The 22986-nt window shown below is 40.3% G+C and overlaps 3 protein-coding genes and 1 long non-coding RNA gene across 4 annotated transcripts; 2 read left to right on the top strand and 2 right to left on the bottom strand.

The window, feature by feature from the left end:
• Positions 1-2027: 2027 nt before the first annotated feature.
• Positions 2028-4446, bottom strand: slc10a3 (solute carrier family 10 member 3). Its single transcript, XM_044126088.1, has one exon. The coding sequence runs from the start codon at positions 3901-3903 to the stop codon at positions 2539-2541; it is 1365 nt and encodes a 454-aa protein (XP_043982023.1). The 5' UTR covers positions 3904-4446; the 3' UTR covers positions 2028-2538.
• Positions 4447-5387: 941 nt separating this feature from the next.
• Positions 5388-7978, top strand: LOC122836262. The gene is made up of 2 exons (XR_006371432.1): positions 5388-5777; positions 6612-7978. It is a non-coding gene; the product is annotated as an uncharacterized LOC122836262 (long non-coding RNA).
• A 119-nt stretch (positions 7979-8097) lies between these two features.
• Positions 8098-14919, bottom strand: chmp1a (charged multivesicular body protein 1A). Its single transcript, XM_044126089.1, has 7 exons — positions 14769-14919; positions 13846-13865; positions 13460-13537; positions 11802-11948; positions 11568-11696; positions 11294-11487; positions 8098-8864 (listed from the first exon to the last, which is right to left on the bottom strand). Exons 1-7 carry the CDS (start codon positions 14773-14775, stop codon positions 8843-8845), a joined length of 597 nt encoding a protein of 198 aa, XP_043982024.1. The 5' UTR covers positions 14776-14919; the 3' UTR covers positions 8098-8842.
• A 2449-nt stretch (positions 14920-17368) lies between these two features.
• LOC122835756 (noelin-like) lies at positions 17369-19879 on the top strand. The gene is made up of 2 exons (XM_044125058.1): positions 17369-17475; positions 17876-19879. The coding sequence occupies exons 1-2, from the start codon at positions 17407-17409 to the stop codon at positions 18536-18538; spliced, it is 732 nt and encodes a 243-aa protein (XP_043980993.1). The 5' UTR covers positions 17369-17406; the 3' UTR covers positions 18539-19879.
• The last annotated feature ends 3107 nt before the right edge of the window (positions 19880-22986 follow it).

Here is a 22986-nt window from a genome sequence, read left to right as displayed (position 1 = left end):
AGACTTAGCATGTCAATGCAAAGTAGCTACAGTTCATACAAAATGTTGATAAATTTATCAAGTATAAAATAATTAACCATTCCAGTTATAGGTACATTTCTTCTCAAACAGCTTTTCATTTTCTTTTTAAAAGCCTCTTTTGAGCTTTGACTGAAGTTAATGGTAGAGAGCGCCGCTCTGTCAACACTCTGCAGGTGAAGGTGACAAGGAGAAATTAAGTTTTTATCTGAGGAATTTGAAAACATCCTACAACTGCATGTCTGGTTACATTTCCATATGAGCTTAAATTGTTCTTTAAGGAGCAAAGAAAACTCTTGGACTCTGGCATCTTAAAGTTTTCCATGTAGAGATAATGAAGCTAATATCCTATCATGTTTAGCCAGGTTAGACTAAAACGCATTGTGTGTATTTTAGTCCTGGAAGAACAATTCAACACTAGGTGAGCAGCATTATTCTGTCCGTATTATGTGACAATATTCAGTCTGAGAGATAATTAAAGTTCTGACATGCGAGCCAAAGCCTCTCCCATACTCTTTATTTACTCTAATGTGTCTTCACCAAGACAGCCTGTTATCCAAAAAGATCCCAAGTAACTTAACTTCTGCTACTTGTTTGATGATCTAAAACCCATCGATCTGCAATTTCCAATTTATTGTTTAAGATTAATGTCAATGCAGATAATGATTTTGCAAATGCATACACACTAGCATCATCTGCATATATTGTTAATTTTGCATGTTTTAACATAAAAGGTAGATCATTTGTAAAAATAGCATACAAGAGTGAACCAAGACAGCTGCCTTGTGGAATTCCAACTCTCAGCACCCTTTTGAGAAAAACTACCATTAAAACTCTGTGGTTTGCTGCACAAGTAACTCTTCATCAGTGTTAGTGCAGACGGCTCCAAACAAGCTGTGATCAGTCGCCTAATAGACACATCTTCTAGTTGTAAATAGTTCTTATTGTTGTATTTTAAATACTTTGAAATAGAAGTTATCTTAATGGACCCACATTAATATTTTGTATTGTTGATTTCTTTGCAAAGACAAGTTAACTTTTTTATAAAATGCTCATTTTCAGGGAGCTTTTCTTCTGGTTCAATTCATATATAAATGTCTGAATATAATTTTCAAAAACAAATGACATTTAAAAAAGGGAGATTTATCTACTGTAATGATGCTGCTGTATGTCACACATGGCTCCACTGTTCATGTTTATCATCCTGCACACAAAGCAGAGGAGGAGTCCACAGTGATGACTCACATGATCTTCTTCCTGTTTCTGCTGGACTTCCCCTAACCGCCATTTTAAATCTTGTCCTGTTTGGACGATTTACAGCTGCGCCACATTCCTGAGAGCTCAAGCAACCAAACAGAGCCAAACGTTTCTGTTTCCCACCATCAAAGTGTTTAGCTCCAACCTACAGATGAAGGTTTTCTGTGTTGTTGTGAAACTTGTGAACTTTGACCCTGTGAAACTGTTCAGATAAAACCTGTACCTTGTCCCATGTTGCAACAAGTTAGTAAACTCACATTTCCTCATTAGCTTTTCTTTTTATTCAACAGCTCCACATTTTAGGAGCGGTGGACCAGTTCACTTCACGTTTTTACACACTTAACACTTTTCAGAGGAAGAACATGAAAGCACAAAACTAATTTCCTTGAAAATGATCATTTGACAATTTTCAGCTTTCAGCCCTGAAAATATCTGACTGAATGAAGCTAATTTTATTTATGGGGAATGAATACAAACCCAGATATTTTTTACTTGTAAAACAAGTTGAAAACCCTTTTCACATCTGTGGCAGAAAATCCTAAGACCAAGCATCAGCATTTATGGTCGGTCATGACAAAGTGGAAAGGTTCAGGACCGTGAATGTGGGTAGCTTTGCAGCTTGTTGTAACAAGCCGAGTTTAAAGAAGCAATTGGTGATGATTCACACTGAGCTGCTGAAAGTTTCACCACCAGGAGAAAAACTTCAACTTGGTGATAAATGCACCTTGGAAACAAAACACACAGCTGAGAAGTTAAAGCTCTCACAAGGACTTTATTCTTCATTTTCAAATATTCAAGTACATGGATGTGAAATATCCAGGACACAATCAGTGGCAAATACTTTCTGAAGGAAATAATCACATCATCATGATCCTTGAAGGGTGTTCCTCTTGAAGCAGCCATGTTCCCCTGGCAGGCTAAGACACGTAGATCACTTGTAAACATGATACATTTTCAGTCTGATTTCAGAAATACAAAAATCCGTCTTGTAGAAAAATAAGTTCTGTCTTCAGAGGAATATCAGCATGAAGAAGCTCACAGTAGAATCTGATCTGAAAAAGGAGCAACACACAAAACTCTCAGGGGTAAAAGGCCTTTGGTTTCCATGAAAAAATAAAATAAAATACCAAAAACGACATTAAAAGAAGCAGAAAAGATCAGTCCGCTGTACAACAGTGATGAGTGGACCGGAACCGAGCCACCACGAAGGCAGACGGATGTCCACAGGTTTCCAAAGGTCCATTCTGCAGCTACAATCAGCCGTCACTCCTGAGGACAGCAGAGCTTCCGCCAGATGAAGGAGCCCAGGACGATGAGGAGCATCTCCGAGGTGCTGCTGAGCGCCACGATGAAGGGCGCCTGGGACGCAAAGTCCGCCTCCACTCGCCGGAAGGACAGCTGCATGACGGCCAGTGCCAGCAGGCTGTTCTGGACGCCCACCTCGATGCTCACGGTTTTCATCTGCGGCAGAGCCAAGCCGGCGGTTCTGGCGAGGCCGGCGCCGACCAGCAGGCCCAGCAAAGGCACCGTCACCCCGACAGCCACGATCTGGGGCTGCACGTTGGCCAGGATGGACGCCCCCATCTGGTAGGCCATGAAGATGCCACCAACCATCAGCACGACGCTGAAGGGCCGGATGAGCACCAGCAGGACGCGGGTGAGAGCCGGGAGCCGCAGCTTGATCAGCATGCCCAGGGAGATGGGGATGGCGATGAAGAGGAGGGTGCCCAAGATCTTCACGAAGGGGACGTGGAGGGCTGCGTGGACGCCCAACAGCTTGCCGTACAGAGCCGAGGACAGAGGCATGGCCGCCGTGGCCACCACCGTGGACACCAGCGTCATGGAGATTGCCAGTGTGACGTCGCCCCCCAGCAGCAGGCTGTAAAGGTAGCCGCCGCCGCCCCCCGGGGCGGAACAGGTGATGACCAGGCCGAGGGACAGCGCCGTGGGCAGCGACAGCAACCGGGACACGCAGTAGGCGTACAGCGGCATGACCAGGAACTGGGCCAGCACCCCCAGCAGCAGCGCCATCGGGCGGCGCAGGAGAGCCCGCAGCACCTCCACCTCCACCTTGCAGCCGAAGGCACACTTGTTGACGAAGATGAGGGGCAGCAAGGCGAACAGCACCGGGTTCTCCGTGAAGTGGGACAGGCCCCCGGACTGCAGCAGCCGGGTGGCCGCGTCGGCCTCGCTGGGCTCCACTCTGATGAAGTAGTCCGTCCTCTCCTCGATCAGAACCGGAACCGAGTCCCGGTCCCGGTCCAGCAGCTGGATCTGCAGCGGCGCTCGGCCCGGGAACCCAGAACGGATGCTGATGATGAAGCTTCCGGCCGGTCCTTCCCGACCGCCGGCCGTCACATTCAGGACGGAGAGGACCTCCGGGTCCAGAGACCGAACCCTCACCGTTTGCTTCCGGCTGGAGCCCCGGTACCGACTGGAGATCACGATCACTCCTTCAGTGTTTTCCGGAAACTCAAATTCCTGCGCCGATCCGTCCCCGATGGAGATGTAGCCGGTGTGGTTCGTCCGGCTGGTGTCGGTGCTGCTGTCCACGGTCAGGTTCCCGGTGGCCCAGGTCCGGTTCGGTCCGCCGATCAGGAGCAAACAGAGAGTAAAAAGCGTCCTCATCGCAGTGGCGGCCAGAGGGCGGAGGGGCGCCGCAGAGACACGCGTCGGCCCGGCCAGGGCCCTCTGCAGACGGCTACACCGCCGCCCGAACCAGCCGGCACGCCGAACTTCTCATTCCTGTCTTTGGGATAAAAGCTCCGCGTCGTCGGCCGCCTCCTCGTCTTGTCTGGTTCCCATTTTCGTACCGCCTTTATACCGGACCCGAAGCATCACCCCGCCCTGTCCGGCCCTGGCGGAGCCCAGCGGCACCGCGGCAGCTCCGGGAATCCAACCCACAACCGGCCGGTTGGTCTTCAGTCCGTAGGAAGAACCGCAGCTTCGCCTCTTTCGCTCATTTTTTCTCTAGAAAGATGAAAAGGGATTGAAAAAAATAATGAAAACGGACGCTGCAGCCTTCTGCCGAGGCGTCACTTCAAGCTGGTTAATGGAAGATGCAGACTTCCGCTCAGGCATGCCAAAATAAAAGCCCCATATCTCCTTAGACGAGCGAACACGATGAGCCCAGCTGTATGAATAAAAATAAAGGCTAAAATAAAGGTTAGATGGAGGAATCTCGTGTTCACACTATGGGATGTTATCTTAGAGTTTTGACCTTTATCACAATGATAAAACTAGAATAACCAGGATGAATCCTGGATTAAAACTGAATTTCTTGTAGACGAATGATCTTAGTGTTTTTTAGATAATAGTGACCAAAGTTCACATTTGGTTCTTTCAGACCAGAACTAGTTCTTTCAGTTCAGGACTTGGTTCCGTTGTTTTCAGTTGGTTCCAACCTGAGATTAAATTAGCAAGTCATTAAATTGGAGGAGTTTTTCATTACTGTAGTTTAGCTACCTCATAGATATTTAAATTACATTCTTAATATATTATTGTTACATTGTAAAGTTACATTAAAGTATTTTGGCTATTAAGTGTAAAACAGTCTCATACCTCCTTTCCTTCCACTGAAAGGTTAAGATTTTTTTCATCTGACTACAAACTAACACTGTTAAGAAATTGAACATTTAAAGAACTATCTAAGCTGCTTTACATATATATATATATATATATATATATATATATATATATATATATATATATATATATATATATATATATATATATATATATATATATATATATATATATATATATATATATATATATATATATATATATATATAGAAGGAGGTGTCATGAGGTTTGATGAACCTATCAGGGAAAAGCTTTGCTGTAACCATAGTAACAAGTTGACAGAAACACAAAAATATGTTCTTCCTTTACCTCATAAGATGCTAATGATGTTTTTCTTCCTTCATCACAGACAGAAATATTTTCATATGTTAAAGACATACTGTGAAAAACAAAAATAATTACTAATAAGATAATGTTTGATTAATACCTCAGGTATGTTAATCAAACACCTGCTCATTAATAGGCTGAATGCTTTCATTTTATAAAGGAACTTCCTGCTCTCCCACTCTAACCATGACTACCTTGATGGTCCATAATCCTTGGAGCGGCGCTGCGTCACGGCTCGCCCCGTCAGCAGGGGCGGTCATGTGACCACAGGAAGGTGGGAGGGAGGGGGGCATTACCTCCTTATTTACAGTTGAGAAAAGTAATGGAGGAAAAACCAAGGCGAAGCAAATTAAAAGTGTTAGATTTCCAATGTTGGTGTTGTATGTTCAAAATCCAGTGTTAATTCAACAACATGAGCTAGTTTCCCTAAACAGTTGGTGTTATTCCAGAGAGTTAAATAAAAGCAATTCTTTCTGGTGTTGATTTCTAAATTAACACCAAACGGTTCCTTCCGTATTTGTGACGTCACGTGTTTCCCCGAGGAGCGGAGACAGCAGTATGGCGTCTGGTCTGGAGCTTATCGTAACAAGGTAAGTTCCAACAACGTTTTAACAATAATGTGGATATTATTTGTTCTTTTTGTGAAGGAAATCCTGAAGATGTGTTTCATTTATTTTGGTCTTGCCCATTTTCTGTTCAATTTTGGAAAAGTATTTGCACTTTGATTTGTACTTCCATTGAACCATATTTCTCCCTTTGTCTTCAACATGTATTGTTTGGCCTCACTGACTACCCAATAACCAAAAAAGAAATATTTTTATATTATTAATCTTATCATATTCTTAGCCAAATGACTCATTCGCAAATGCCTTTACACTAATCAAAAAACACTTTTTTTCATTTTTGAAAATGAGGTCAAACAATTTATCTGACCTATTTAAAATTCCACCAATACCAAAGCTATTAAAACATACTCTTTATGTTCTCTCTTTAAAGTGTTTATGTAATGTTATGGCGTTGTCTCAATGTTTGTAACCCTGGTGGACATTATACCACAATGTGTTTGTACTGTTATGTATTCTGTATCTTAATAAAGATTTATTAACAAAGAGGTAAGTTCCATGTTAAAATTATCATGTTTTTTGATCATATTTTATGGATGCATTGCAGGCACGTGCAAGAGGGGGGCAGAGGGGGCTTGAGCCCCTCCCCCTTTTATTCTTGATGCCCCAAGTGCCCTCAACACTTTTTTCTCAAATCTTTTTTTTTTTTTCCAATTTTTAATTTTTTTAATCTGTATGTCAGAAGGCCTGCTTGTTCCCCTCAGCAATAATATTTAGCTAAATATAATAATTTAGCAAAATAAACTAGTCTGGCTGCCCTCTGTAATAATAACTCAGTTTCTGCCTCCATGTTGTTTTCAGACACCCGGTCCATGAGGAGGAGGAGGCGGATCTGGATCATTCCGTCCGTCTGTCCTTCCATCCAACATGAGGATCTGGGAAGAGCCGTTGAGACTCAGAGGGTCTTGGGGATCGGAGGCATTCTTTTCTACATCCCCTCTTTTGCAGTTTCTGAATGGAGAGAAGCAACCAGTTGGGGTGGGGGTCAGGAACGGAGCTCGGCCTCTTTTAGAGTCTGGGGCTCCTTGGTAGTGGGGGTTCCTGTTTGTCCTAGAGGATGAAGGCCCGGTTCCGATCTTTTCCCTTCCTCCCTCGTTCTGCTCTTTAGATGCTTGTTGAAGGTTTGAGTGAGTAGTGCGGCCCAATTATCCACTTCTGGCTTTAGCCACGCCCCCTTTTGACCTCTGGACAGACCACATACCACTTCCATATCTTGTTGAAATGGCACCATTGCACTCCAGAACGGAAGGGGGCGCTATTTCCTGTAATAGAGTTTCCCTTCAGTGAGGAGGAAGAGGAGGGATGAAGATGATCCTTCTGGTTTTACAGAAACATCTGGACATTCATGAAGCAAATGTTTGATCTCTCTAACCCTAACCCAGACGAAGAGGTCAAAGGTCACAGAGGAGCAGCCCTGCAGCCTGGATCAGAACCAGAACGTTTACTGAGTGAAGTTTTTTTTCTAAACCTGAACATGCATGAAAAACAGAAACAGGGATCAACTTGTGTCTGATAATAGGAAAGTTCCCAAAATAATCAGATTTTCCTAAAAGACTGAAATTTTTTTCAGTCTTTTTATTTTATAACTGATTATTAATCAGAATAATATTCAGATTTTTCTGGATTCATTCATTCACACTGAGAATCTGGTTGAACAAAAAGCATATTTTAGAAACATCACAAGGTTTTCTGACAATAGTGGAAGATTTGGGTCTAAAATGTTTAAAGCTTGTTTAACTGTTGGTTTTAGAGTCTGATTCATAAGAGGCATTGTAATCAAATATATTGTGATCTCTAGAGTTAAATAGTTTCTAATTAAGTGAAACTTCAACTTTGTTTTTTCAGCCTGAGATAAATCAACAATTCTATGACTTAGTTGTATTTTAATCGTCTTATTTGTTTTTAATAGAAATACTTTGATCAGTTTCAGCTTTTCCCTTTTTTAAGAAGTAAACCGTTTGGAAACAGATTAAAATCAACTTCGGTCTGAAGCAACGAGATAAAAATCAGATTTGAAATATTTAAGAGGTTAATTTGGTGGTAGAATAGGAATGTTCTCTTGTCTTTCCCTTTATGAGTGTTCTCAGATTTATAGATCATGAACCATCGATGAAAACTTTTCACTCTGATTAACTTGAAAAGCAAAATAAATGTGAATAACGCTTCAAGATTTGCATGATTATGTTAATGGATCCGATTTATAATTAAAACTGTGAGAATCCAACCAATCAGGGCCTGGAAAATCTCTGGCTTCTGGATTTTTATCAAACTGGGAGAAACAAACGGCTGACGGACAACAGAGGGCAGAACTTTATTTTACAAGATAAATACGGAAAACAAAAAGTGCCGAACAGTTTAAATAAAACCTCCATTATTAAAAAGGATAAGCAACGAAACAGCAGAAACTTCCCTCTGAATTACAGAGGAACTGGACCGGAACTGGACCGGAACCAAATTGCAACCGAATCAGAACCTCGCCGGTGGAGACGCTGCAGAGGATCATCTGGAGCACATTATGGTTCTGGTTCTGATCCATAAACGGATCAGAATTCCACCTGTGATGGCTAACTATTAAAAACCAGTAAAAACATTTCTCTTGCCGCCGACCCGGCTGCTCTTTCTAGGCACTGAAGGAAGAAGCAGCTGCATCCCAACATAAGGCTTTAAAGCAGAAAATCTGAACCCAGGAAAGTGACTGAACTAAACTCCACAGAAGAGAAACGGGAGGATTGTCTGAGTCTTAGGAGGGAAGAGGAATAAACCTGTTAGTGTTTTCAGCATCTGGTCTGAGAACCAACAGCTGAGCTCATCACTAGAAACATATTTTACAACATTTGCATCCAGATTTCTGTGCATGGAGTGAAGAGGAGACTGATGGAGCCAGTAGGGAAAGCTGATGCTATTCCTGGCTGCTGCGATTTATTTTTAGGCCAGAGGAGGAAAATCAATAAACTCATTAAGTTCTCCCAGAAGGAACAGTTCAATCAAAACATTTAGCTGCTGCCGTCCTGCTCCTCCATGCAGCAGCGCCTTCAGTTCCTCAGAGCCGCCAACCTGCAAACAAACATTTCACACATCAGCTGCATTTCAGCAAACTGACGGCAGAAAAACCTGCAGCAAAAATCCAGACAAACTGAGCTCAGTTCAAATCATTAAAACAGTTTAAATTAAAACTCCTGCTGCTCGGTTTAATAAAAACAAACCGAATCATAACAGAACAGTTGTAATATTAATAAATCAATGTAAGAAAATAAACCCTGCCAGGTCTGAAGTCTAATTGTTTTCTGCTTCTCAGGAAACGTTTGTTTCTTCCTTCTGGATCTCAGGTTTCAAACTCCAGTCCTGGAGTTTCTTGTAAAACGTATAGATGTTCCTCTGCTGCAGCAGCTGAACGGAATAATGAGGTCATTAAGGCTCTGGAGAGCTGATCTACACAAGGAGGAGGTCATTAAACCATTTCATTCCAGTGTTTTGTACCTGTGGCTCATCTAAAACCTGCAGGACAGCGACTGGAGGACTGGAGTCTGACAGCCTGTTCTGGATGATTCTGACAGAAAAATCCGTAAAAGGAGTTTTCATAGCAGGGGGCACTGAAGAGGGCTGCTGACTGTCACCCTCTGCAAGGAGGGAAAGCTACAACAAGCTGGCTGTTCACAGAATGAAGATTGCTGGAATGTTTAGTGGAAGGAAGAGCTGTCTGAGAAAAAGGTTCTGAAGCAGCAGGGCTCACTGCAGCCCATAGAAGCGGAACCAGTTGAACAGCTTGAAGGAAGTCCAGAAGGTTTGGTTCAGAACATGAACTCCAACATTCACAGAACCACTCCAGAACCCGAGAGTAACGAGAAAAGGACCGGATCCGAAGTCCAGCTTTTTCATTTGAAACTATGTGTCCATGGATCTGGGGTTAAAGTTTCTAATCAGTGAAGATCTGAGGAGCCTTTTGGTTCTGGTAGGGTTCTATCTGGTCCAAACCCAGAGCAGCATCAGCCAGGACGTTTCACAGCTTTTACTTTTCAGGTTTTCTGGATATAACATTTTTTTATTGGTTTGATGTAAAATTAATTTTAGGTTTTTATCAACTATAAACCAAAAACATTAAAATGATCAAAAACAAGCATTTCAGATGCATCACTATGGAGAATATTGCAAATAAAAATCACTTAAATAAATTCACTTTTCAATAATATTACACTTTATAAAACAGCTGCATAATTTCTCACATTCCCAGAATAATTTTCTGTTTCACAGATTTGAGGAAATACTTTAAGGGTATTTATTCTAGACTTAGTTATTCTAAATCTTGCTCACATACTTCACTCTGTTGAACCACAGCGCCCTCTGGTGGGCTGAAATATTCAGAACCTGTGAAGCTTCAGCTCGGATCTGGAGTTGAACCCAAACATCTGCTGGAAATTACAGCTTCTCTTCATCGGCTCCCTGTTAGTCCAGATTATAATCTCAGATTCTGACAGATAAAGAATCAGATCCAGTAGCGATCTGATTGATCCAGAGGTTTCCAGCAGAACGTTTTAGTATCAGACTGCAGTTCCAGCTGTAGACTGGGAGGAGGTTCCTTTAGCATTCAGACGCTGAACTTTGTGGCCTCGTAATGTTTCTTATTTCTGGCCTGGATGTTCCTGCTGATCCCATAACGACGGCAAAACTTCCAGAGATCAGAGGAAAGATCCAGTGGCCAGAAAAGAACCAGAATGAAGACAATGGAGAATAATTTTGTGTAAAAGTGACTTTGGGAAATTTTACTTAAACTCCAGGACACTTGGTACCACATTTCATTTGAGGATGGAATAAACTGGCTGTTACACTCTGGCCTCTCTTCTCTCTCGTATAATAAATCTCAATATGCATCAGTATTGATATTTCTACACATCCTACAATAGAAAAAGTTCATTGCCATTTTTAAACAATATAGAATGATGATTCTTTTGTGCAGTATGGGGAGATCAGTCTTTAGTATTCACATGATTTCAGCACAGGTTAGGTCTGCTGCTGCGACGTTGCCAACAAGATAAAGTCTAAAGAATAACTCAGTCATGATAAACGTTTTGTACCGACTGTCCTAAACAACTCTAAATAGTTTTCTGTCCTATTTCAGTTCATCCAATTTGATAGAATTCTCTGTTTCTGACCTGGTCGGATGTTTTCTTGAGATAATCTTCACTCTGATTCTGGTTAAAACCTTCCGGGTTGCTAAGCCTGACTTGAACTGGAGAAAGACTTCTAGTCCAAGAAGTTGGTCTTTTTAAATGTATTTAAAGCCATTCTTAATCTGTATTTCTTTGTAAATGCTTTGATTAACATCGACCTGTAATTTAGACCCACCTTTACCTCAATGTGTCTGTGTTCATTGGTTTTCTTCCTTTATGTGGGTTTAGATTTTCCTGTTTTTCAGGTTTGGTGTCTGCCAGGCCTCACCAGGTGTTTCATCTCAAACAGATCTACCTGGTCAGGCGGGTGACCCTTACCGCCGAGACAGCTGGTCCTCCTTGTCCTGGCTCCGGGAACTCTCTCCGCCCAGTGACGTCGCTCCAGCAGGAAGCTGGTTCAGCTGGTCCATCACCTCCAGGCCGCCCTCTTCTGCTATTTGGTGGATGAGGTCGTCCACCTGCTCCTGGGGCGTGGTCAGCGTCATGGCTGAGCTCATGGAGTCCTCCATCACCTGGTGCAGGTAGGAGCAGATGAGGTTAGGGAGGGAGTTTCTGAAGCATGAGAGCAGATGGAGACTCTGCAGTGACTCACTGAGGTGTGGACGTCAAGGTTCTGAACCTGGCTCTCAAACTTATCCATTACTGCGGAAACCTTCTGCAGATCCATGGAGTTCAGAGCCTTGTCCAGGGCTTTGGTCACCTGGCCCATGCTTTTAGTCACCTAAACCAGGAAATCACATCAATGTTATACACTTTTAATCAAAAATACAAATTGAAGTGTCCAGTTCTAGACAGAAGTGGAGCTGATCCAGTTGGTGATACTCACTCCCTTCATGGTGACGGCAGTCTGGACTTTAGATGCCACAGCATCAACTCGGGACGCCATGCGCAGCCAGTTCACACCTTCGTTCTTTTTCCTGATGGCGTTCTCAGCATAAACTCGAGCACATTCAACATTTTTCTGTTGCAAAGCCTGTTGAGAAGAAATTCTACTATTTATTAATTCATGTTTTGAAGAAACACACAACAGCACTGATAGCCGATTGGTCTCTCGGGTAATTATAAGCATTTTATATGAATAATTCAGTTAAATAAAGACAAAGCTGTAAAAGAAAATCCATTTAATATAAAATTGTAAAGTTCGATTTTCTTTCCATGAACAAGGTTTTTTTTTAAATGGACTTCTTTACTGTCCCTGTACATCAGAAGGTTTATCTTGTTACTAATACTTAGTGAATATTATTACTACAACTGTCACAAAACAGCTTTAAATCTAATGAGTAATATAGTAATGACTCAGACAGCAGACTTTAAAAAATAGTTCTCTGGGCTCCAAACAAGTCTGTTCAGAGGTGGAGCTGTGCTGCCTCCTGCTGACTTATCTGCGCCATAACAACTGTCTAAAGCTCCATCTACCAACCCAGAGGGTAAATACATGAACAAAACTAAATAATATTGCTTTTTCATAATTACGGTAACAGATGATCGGCCATTTTGGTGCCAGCTACGAACCTTCCTCTGACTGGCATGAAGGAGGAGGTGAGACAGGTGAAGTATTTCATGAATACATGTTAGAGAAAATGCTGAGTCATCTTCTACTGATTCTATAAATACACTCTATTCATGAAGGTTTTCTGATCACTTTAAGAATGTCAGGAGAAAAAGTGCAGCACCAGATTTCCAGCTGAAGGATCATCAGGTCCATCTTCAAGAAATCATTATGGGCTACAGAAGAATAATGAACAAAAAAATACAAATGACTGAACAAACCTGCTGGAATTCATCATCTGACTTTCCATCACAGCTGCACAGATTAAACTGTACTGACGCAGTGCAACAATGGCTAACCCTGGACTTCTTCCATGAAGACCAGATTTATAAAGTCCAAGACTAATGGACGGTTCCACCCGAGTTGTGGATCTCTGCAGCTCCTCCAGAGCTCCCCAGGTGCTCTTGGCTGCTTCACAGAACAACTACATTTATATTAATACTAAATTAATATTTATTAGTTAGGTGAAGTGTAGAAGTAGTCACTGGACTTTATTTAAGGTCTTCATAGTTAAACCCAAATTTGGAGAACCATGAATCAGTTCTGTTCTCTGACCAACCAGCCAGCAGGTTGGGCTGTGAAAGCCACTCTGCTCCATCTTCAGCTCATCAAGGACGGCAGAGCTCAGCAGATCGTTACCCAATGTTTGCATTTGAACGTGTTAAATACGCCAAACAAGTTGGACTTTCTGTACTCCAGTTGAAAATCTAATTGTTCACTGAACTCCAAATTCTGCCCATCAGAAATATTCCAACCCAAAATTGGATCAAGTCATTTGGTTCTGGCCTGTTTGCTGATCCATGTCAAGCCTTCCCAGCATGTTTCATCCAATGTAGAGATGTGACAGTAGAAATGAAGAAAGAGAATAAGTAAGCAGAATAAAATCTGGATCGTCCTGAACTACACTGAGCATTAAACCGGCTCCTAATCCTCACCTTCTTGACTTTGGCCTGCTCCTTTTCTGACTCCTTTTCTGCCTTCTTGGCCAGTCTCTCAAGCTGCTTCGATGTAAACTGTGAGAAACCAGGAAAACGTTTCAATTATAATGAACTTTTAGCTAGTATAGACCAGTGTTTCTCAATTCCGGTCCTCGCCCCTCTGCCCTGCATGTTTTAGGTGTTTCCCTTCTGCCACACCTGGTTTGAATCTTTGGGTGATTAACAGGCTCCTGCAGTACTTGGTGGCTGCAGAAGATGTCATGCAATCATTTGAATCAGCTGTATAGGCACAACTAAAACATGCAGAGCAGGGGGGCCCCGAGGACCGAAATTGAGAAGCACTGATATAGACAATACGGATCAAACATGATCTCAGGACTTACCCTCAGCTGAAAGAGTGTTTCTGGAGAAAGAGAGCAGAGTGCATTAAAATGAATGAGAGCAAACTTCACAATATGGCTGTTGAGGCCATAAATACAGTTCAAATAATGCTTTTGTTAACTGAAAACATTACAAATATTAATTCATAAACAGATTCACTGCAAATACTAAAAATATTAAATTCCATTTTTATAAAGCATTCATCAAACAGCGTCTCGGTATTTCAGAAAAATTCCCCCTTCCAACCACATAAAAACCCTGGAATTTAATTTTAAGGTTTTCATTAATATCTATATTTAAATAAGCAGAAAGTAATTAAACTGACATTTGTGTTTTCTTCAGGTTTTCTATGCACGATAATTCAATTTTATCACCATTATATGCCGTTTTTCATAAAACATGACATAAAAACAAATCACCTGAAAAGACAAATAAACAATGTAATGTTTGATGGCCTGCCAGCTAATAAATAAAGGCTAATAAAGTCATATTAATGTCGCTTTGAAATTTCACCAGTTCATAGCCAAATTCCTTTTAAGGCACTTTAGAAAAAATGTCTGGTTTCTCTGGTTTCTAAGGTCAATAATATTAAAATGAGCATCAAATAGATTATGATTCAACATTTTGCCTAAACTTGTTAAAATGATAATATTTTTTAATAATACATATTTGTTTCTGGAAGTTTTACTTTGTACAGGTGAAAAGTTCAGGAAGTATCTGCTTTTTAATGTGAGTTATTAGCCAATAATCTGAATCCAGCTGGAATCTGATTTAATGATCAGATTCAGTTCTACTCGAAGCTCAACATAAAGAAAACAACAACAAGCCGCATCCGCGCCCAGGTTAGCAGTAGCTCCCAGTGATCAGATTAAAAACAGACCAATCCCATTAATACAGAGTCTTAATCTGTCAGAACAAAACCCACCTTCCATGTCGACACGAACACGATGCCTGACAGCTACAGAGTATCACGTTCTGACGTTTTTTTTTTGCGGTTCTGAACCTGTTCTGGTTAAAATAAGCCCCTTCTTCCTGGTCCCACCGCCGCCTTCTTCCGCCTCCTTTTCTTCTTCTCCGGATGGTTTTTGGCTGTTAGCAACCTGCGCGAAGGTACGTTGTCGCCCCCTATTGGGCTGATGTGCAAACAGTCGACAACCAGTCGACTGGGAGAATCTGTCTCATACCACACTGTCACAACAAAGTGACACGTTTAAAGAAGGTTAGAGTTAGGTTTGTTTATATTTAAAAATAAAAGTCACATACTGCAGCTTACAGGTGAAATGCACTCAACCAAGTTTATTAATATTCTGTGCAGAAAATGAGAGCTTAAAAACGATAACACTGTTGCATGTCTCAGAGCTTGAAATAAAATCTGCCACATTTTACCCACATATTAAAATGTTAATTTGTTCCCCATTTGATTACGATAAAGTCCATGTTAAGTAATCACACAGTAAATTTTATTTATTAGTGTATCTCAACGATATTGACAACACATACGAATTTGTTGGAAAATTTGTATGCGTTGGAAAGCATGATAGGAAGAAAATACTTTCTAGTAAAAATAAAACATTACACCATTACATCTTAAAGGTGAGGAAGAAGAGTAGATTTGATGAAATGTTTCTGCTGTGTTTTCAGTGAGAGAACGTTTTGTGATGGTTGCTGTTTGTCCAAGTGGATTAAAGGATAAACAACTTTCAAAGATAACAGGAAGTGATGCGACATCAGTTACAGAGACATTGGAAATATTCACACCCTTACTGATAACCAGGTCCAGTGTGTGTCCTTGAGTGTGTGTTGCTTGTTGTGTTACACCAAAACTCTCTAATATATTATAGAGTTTTTTTCTCCCTCTGTTTTTGGTGTTGTCAACATGAACGTTGAAATCACCAACAATTATTAAACAATCATAATCAATATATATGAGAGATTGAAGCTCATTCAAGTCAGTAAAGAAATTTTCCACGTATCTTGGAGTTTTGTATAAAGTTAGTGTCAAAGTTCGTTTGAGGCCTTTAATCTCAATTCCTAGATACTCAAAAGAGGTGAAGTGACCCAAAGAGATTTTACTACTATTTACGGTATTATTAAATATTGAAGCCACGCCTCCTCCTTTTTTATGTTTTCTATTCTCACTTAAGAAATTGTAGTTAGGAGGTGCAGATTCAATTAGTACGATCGGTTCATTATTTTCATTTGAATCTCTTTTCATTCACAAACATTTGGCCTTAGGGAATTCCAATGGTTATCAATTTTACTGCCATAATTCGAGAGCACACATTGTCAGTCTGAAAGCAGGTCTCTATGTATTTTCTTCTCAAAACGTGTAATGCTTGAACTTCTGCTCTCTTTCAGATATTCACTCTGCTCTCAAACCTTTTGCCTCACGCTCAAAACTGGTCTCTGTTCAGATTAAATCTCCGCTCGCAAATCTCTCTGTTTGCTTAAATCATTTTCTGCTTGCGCTTGGAATAGAAAAGTACCGTCGCCTAGCAACCTCTCAGCCAAAAGAATGAAAGTATTATGCTGGTTTTGTTTGTTTTTTTTTCTAGTGGGTGTGCCTTTGTTGCTACTATCTATTGTAATGCCACCCACTGGATGTAGGGAGAAACAACCTCAGCTCTCTGTTCCGTGTTACAATAAACATCTGCCTGCAGAGCTACTGATGGCTATCAGCTACCGATGGCTAACAGCTACCGATGGCTAACAGTTACTGATGGCTATCAGCTATCGATGGCTAACAGCTACCGATGGCTATCAGCTACCGATGGCTAACAGCTACCGATGGCTAACAGCTACCTATGGCTAACAGTTACTGATGGCTAATAGTTACCGATGGCTAACAGCTACTCATGGCTAACCCAACATCAACATGCTAGTAGATGCTGTGTGAGATGGTGTAAGCTAATGGGATCAAATAGCCACTGAGGATCAGTGGGTAGATAATGGAGCCTTGATGTACTCCACTTAGGTCATTGTTTGATTCAAAATGACTCACATAATGTAGCCTCTGCCTCTTATGCAAGATCTGAACATGTTAATCAAACCAAAATCTGCCTTGAAGACTCCACTGAGGTGTGCGAATCTTTGAGGTTTTTTTCTTAATAATGTTGCTCTTCCCATTTTTACTACATGCTCTGCTGTCGTTCACCACTTTTACTCTTAGTTCATCTTTTTTGGATGAAATTTGAAGCCTTCTGGATCTCCCATCCATCCAGTCCCACTTCATCTTTTTATGATCTTCAATACCTTGAGGGCAAGCTGAAGGATCAAAAGACCTTTTAAATCTTAACCAGAATATCAGACCAGGACTAAAGGTTAAAAGATAATTACAAAGAAACAGTGAACATGGAAATGAAGCAATAATGTAATGTAAAACCACAACTAATTTCATTCAGTGGCATCAAAAGCCCTCTAATTTCCAAAAACCTAAATAATCATTTTTAAGTTCACATTCTACTTGGTTTTATCTCTTCCACATTTTATCTTGCCATTTCTTCATGTAGTTCTGTATTTTTACAGCTTGTGGGAAACTTACAGGAATATCAGAACCTATTACAATGAAAACATCTGGGTCCAGATTTGGTTCGTGGATGACCGACCCGCTGGCTTCAGTTGGAGACAACAGAGTAAGTTTCACAACTTTCAGAACAGAAACTACCAAAACAACAAAGGACATTTTGTCTTGCTTTGAATCTTTAAGCATTGGAAATGTGAATTTTTAAATTAGCTTTATCTCAAAGGCCAGTTGTGAACAATTAATGTCCAATTCATTCATCACAATACTTTGGACAAATGTATTCATTTCATCTCCTGTTGCTAATCTGAAAGACATTGAATAAAGTTGGCATAAATGTAAATATTGTTAAATGTAAAAAATGAAATGATCCAACCTAGGCAAAGCATTTTACTCATGTTGAAGTTTATTCTTCACCAAACCCAGAATTTGTGTCCATGGTCAATAATTAATGAAGCTATTAAAGATGATCTAAACAGTTGAATTGCTTTTTCTGCTCACTTGTCTCACAGGTGTGGTACATGGATGGTTATCACAACAATCGCTTTGTCAGGGAGTACCAGTCAATGTTTGACTTCATGACAACAGATAACTTCACGTCCCATCGCCTGCCTCATCCGTGGTCCGGTACTGGCCAAGTTGTTTATAATGGATCCATTTACTATAACAAGTTTCAGAGTCACACCATAATCAAATTTGACTTTAGCACGTCACTTATCAGCCGCTCCAGACAGCTTGACTTTGCCGGTTACAACAACATGTACCATTACTCCTGGGGTGGGCACTCTGATATCGACCTCATGGTGGACGAGGGGGGGCTCTGGGCTGTGTACGCAACCAATCAAAACGCTGGCAACATTGTGCTGAGCAAATTAAATCCAAACACTCTTCAAATAATCCGCAGTTGGACCACCAACCACCCAAAGCGAAGTGCCGGTGAGGCCTTCATGATCTGTGGAACATTGTATGTCACCAATGGGTACTCAGGAGGAACTAAGGTGTACTACGCCTTCTCTACCAACTCCTCCACCTACGAGTACATTGACATTCCCCTGACCAACAAATACAGCCACCTGTCCATGCTGGATTACAATCCTAGAGACAGAGCACTTTATGCCTGGAACAACGGCCACCAAGTTCTGTATAATGTTACCCTTTATCATATAATACAGTAACTAGACATTGTTCTTCTGTGTCACAGTTTAATATGATATGATTCTCACATAAGACTCCACATTTCCTCTCACAATTTCTGACTTTAAGACACCTGTAAGACAAAAGCAATTATTCAGATAGTTTATGTGCTTCCAGGGCAAATAGCATCACTGACTGAAACTGTTAATCACAGCTGAAGGGAAGCATAAAAGCGGCTGTTCTTCGCTCAAATCCTCTCTGTACTACACAGTTTTAGAGGTGTTTCTTAGCATGGCACACTACAATAAGATGTCTGCCTGTCAATCGTGAGCAAATAAAAAACAGCACTCTTAGAACTGTGGAACTCCAAACGTATTTCTGATTTTATAAGTTTTTAAAATTGTTACAGCACCAAATATTGGATTAAGATGCATGTTGTGAGTTTTACGCAGACCTTTCTCTTTTCATTCATAAGTCATATAAACATTAACGCTGGGCTGGAAATCATTAATCAAGCTGTTAAAAACATTTCTATTCTCAGACTGCTGTAAAAATAGTTTTTTAAGGAACCAAAAAGTAATGAAAGTGTTTGTAGTTTAAGAAACTAACCAGAAACTCCTGGGTTTTGTAATTTCCCAAGTTCAGACATTTTCTTGGTACTGAAAATATGGAACAAAGTAACTTTTAGATGTTAAAATGTTATTTTATTGTTACAGATTTTAGGAAACGGACTGATTTGTTTTCCTCAAACAGTTCCTCTTAGCCTCCACATCAATTGCTTTCTAAATTACAACAAAGTGTTTGAATAAAATCTATGTTTTGTTTTGGGATCGTTTGTATTTTTTTCAGAATGTATAACTTTAGGATTCCAGTTCAAAATGGAATTTTATGATTTTTTAAATGTAACATATCAAACAGCAATAGTTATTGTTCTCTTTTGCAAAAAAGTATAGTTAGAACTTTTTGTAGGACAAGCAGAACTTTAAAGTCTGTAACTTTTCGTATGACTTTCTGTGCTATCAGCTTAATTTGTGAAACATAATTTCTACTGAAATATAAACCCTTTTTTGCTGAATATCAAAAATTCACATTTACTTTAATGATGGTAAAATTCTATGATATGTTTCTTTTTTATAGACTCAGAAATTTGATTTATTTGCTTGTGAAATAATTTAGTTCATTTCGGTGTTTGGTGCCATGTAAAGTAATCCAAATGGATCCATTAATTATACATATGGTTAGCAGTTTATTCTATAAACTTCTTATAACTGTTTATTCTAATGGTTTGTGTAGATTTTGTGTCACCATTAATACAAGTCAAGAATCAACATGAACATTTTCACTGTTTTGTGTAGATTAAGCAAATAAAAGTGGGAACTGTGCAGATGTGTGGACTGAGGAGTTTCTGAAATTTGTTTTCTTTATTGTACAATAATATGGGACAAAGATGAACCTTCCTGCATAAACCTGCAAAAAAAATGACTGGAATTGAACCAAGAACTGCAAAATTCTTCACAAGCTCCACATGGCTGAACAAGTGAAATGGGTGAAGGGTCATTCCCACTGCCGGTTCTCAAAAACATTCAGAATAGCTTGGCTGGAGGGCTGGTTAATCTTTCTGGGAGGGTAAATACTGAATAGTGGACAAGGAGAGCACGGTAGTGGCAGCTGTGAAGGGTTACACCAACCAGCCGTTCTGGGAGACATTTCCATCTTCTTTCCAGGTCACAATCCCTTCCAACACTGTTGGACTTTTTGTTTCTGCAAGTCGTGTCAAGTCAGATTCCTTGACGTGACTTATAATAATAATAATAATAATAATAACCTATTATTATTCTTTTATAATAGGTTCAGAGCAAAAGTATCTGTAAACAGAGTGCAGATACTTTAAGAAGTAGATGAACACAAATATACTCAGGTAAGTTCACTCAAAATGTCCAATTCTTTGGTCAGCACAAAATCACATGTAGAATCACAAATCTGTGTGTGTAAAGCATTCATACATATTTTCTTCACGTAGCGACTGAAGGATGTTGCAGCAAGAGCAACTTCCCTGCAGATTTTGACATATTGCCTTTCGGCATATTTAGTGGCAACTGGCAATTCAAGTTTATGAATATGCTTCTTTGGTAGTTTATGTTCTAAGTTTAAAAACATTGGTTAGCATTTTAAAGATGAGGAGGATCATCCTTCCATCAGGTTTTGGGTTAGGGATTCTGAAGATAGAACATCTCCGTCGCCTTCGGTTGAAGGACAGGAATCTGTTCGTTGACTCTGGAGGTCCAGATTCACTCAGTTCTCCTGCACTGAGCGGTGAGCCAGGTGGGATAAAACAGTCAATTTCATCCATCCACAATCAATAAAATGTTGAAACAAATCTCTCTCTCTTATTGATTCAAAATGTTGTATCTACATTTGGTGAAACGGCTCAGAATGGTGTTTCCTGTTTCACCCACATATTCAGTTTGGCAGTTTTTGCATTTAAACACAGGTTTTGATTTTGGGGTATCCAGATTGAGCCATTTTTTATACTGTGTTAAATTTGGTTTTAATCCAATATAGTTGTTTGAAAAGTTCTCCCTGACCTTTGACCCTGGGTTCTTTTAACTGTTTAACCCATGCATGAACCAAATGGTCTTTTAGGTTTTTATTCCTGCTGTACACTGCAATAATTCTGTAATTTGGTAACAGTGAGTTGTTTGGAACGTGATGTTGTGAATGAGCTCGCTGACAGACGATGAAAATGTGGTAAGAAGAGGGAGAAGAGGAGAACTCTGGTTCTCTGGACTGGAGGAAAGAAGCTCTGCATCTCCTCAGGAAAGTCCTGGAATTTCCCCTCAGAAGAGAGGCCTTGAAGAGGACTCCCTGAAATCTGCTGAGGAAATACAGTGGAATCAGAGTGACTAAGATTTAATTAGGTCTGCTTAGGAGTGTTTGGGTGATAACTGGTTTTATAGAGGAGAGCATGTTTAGTCAGTGGGCTCTAAATAAACTTTAATGTCTAGTTTATGTGTGCTCTTGAATTGTGAGTCTTTGTATGTGGTGGTTTATAAAACGTCTACAGCTCTAACACTGGTGATAGATTTCAATGTGAAGGATGGGTGGTGTGTGTGAGTGAAATATCTAAAATCTTCCTCTGAGTGATTCCAGACCCCCACATCTCATCCAGGTATCTGAAGTAGAAGATGTTTCCCATGGTGCCATGAAGATCTTTGCATATTTGGGTTCAAACTTCTTTCCCCTGGCAGTTCCCTCAAGCTGGAGCTCAAAATTATTCCTCCTTAAATTGATTTGCAATAGATGGAGTAGCTCCTTATCTGGTCTTCTACAGTATTAATAGAACATCTTTTCTATGGAGTTAATGCCCTCAGATATATCAATGTTAGGGAAAATGAGTGAACTACAATAAGTGCTCATTTGACCAAACTTGATAAGCGTACTCCCTCCTGCCCTCTGCAGGTCCCCACCATGATTGGTGTTCATAGCACAGTCCTTTGATGTAGCTACCATAGACTGCCGTTCATTTTTTGACCTACTCAAACTGAGTAAGAATTTCCTACTGAGCTGAACTTAACCCTATCTTCAGTTGCCTCTTACCCTAACTAAACCAAATTTGAATCCATTCTTATGCATTTTTATAGCTCCATTTTTTGTAATAAATCAGCTCAGCTTTAAAAACTCGTCTTAGTTTCTGATTAATGAAGGAGTTTTGCCTTGATGCTGCTCTACTCACCAGAAATTGGCTTTAAAAGTCAATTTTTAAAGTGATTTTCTCTCCTTTTACTTTTTTAACTCATTTTTTGGAATGAACTCAGCTCAGCTTTATAATGTAATTTAAATGCCTCTGTTGTTGATGGAGTTTTATCTTAATGCTGCTCTGAAGGGGCTTGAATTTGGTTTTAAAAGTCTGATATTTTAAACAAGTTATATTTTGTTTTATTTCTCTTCAAACTGTTTTCAAGACAGAAATCACAGCTCAGCTTCTAATTTCATCACTGAGCTCCTGCTAGGTTCCAGAAATGTGTATTAACACCATTGTGAACATCAGAAATGAACTTTAAAAGAACCCAGAATGCATTGCATGTTGGAGCTTCATATTTTAGCTTCTAGTTCAGCTGTTTTTGCTGCAACCTCTGACAAACCATATACAGTTGTCATCAGAATGAACTCCTCTGTCAAACTAGATGGCTTAGAATGAATTTGGAAACCTGTAAGAAAACTGGCACCATGAGTCAGAATGGGCTGTGCATTGTTTAACTGCTGCCTGCTGCATGCGCCATCACTGAAGACCTCCTGCTGGCTGCTTTGGGTAAGTTTCCTCACTTTATTAATATGGTTGTGAATCTTTATTGGGACCAATTGGAACAGAGCATTCTAGAGGTCTTGCGGTGTATGATGGCACTAGAATGGCTCTTTGCTCTTATTTCATGGTTTATCATTTGAATCCATCAGGTTCCTAGAGATCTGGAATGCAGCAGCTTGCTGTGGC

This window comes from Gambusia affinis, linkage group LG08 (assembly GCF_019740435.1).
Source record: "Gambusia affinis linkage group LG08, SWU_Gaff_1.0, whole genome shotgun sequence".
NCBI lineage: Eukaryota > Metazoa > Chordata > Actinopteri > Cyprinodontiformes > Poeciliidae > Gambusia > Gambusia affinis.
The sequence above is the reverse complement of the archived record's forward strand: the minus strand, read 5'-3'. Positions and strand labels throughout refer to the sequence as shown.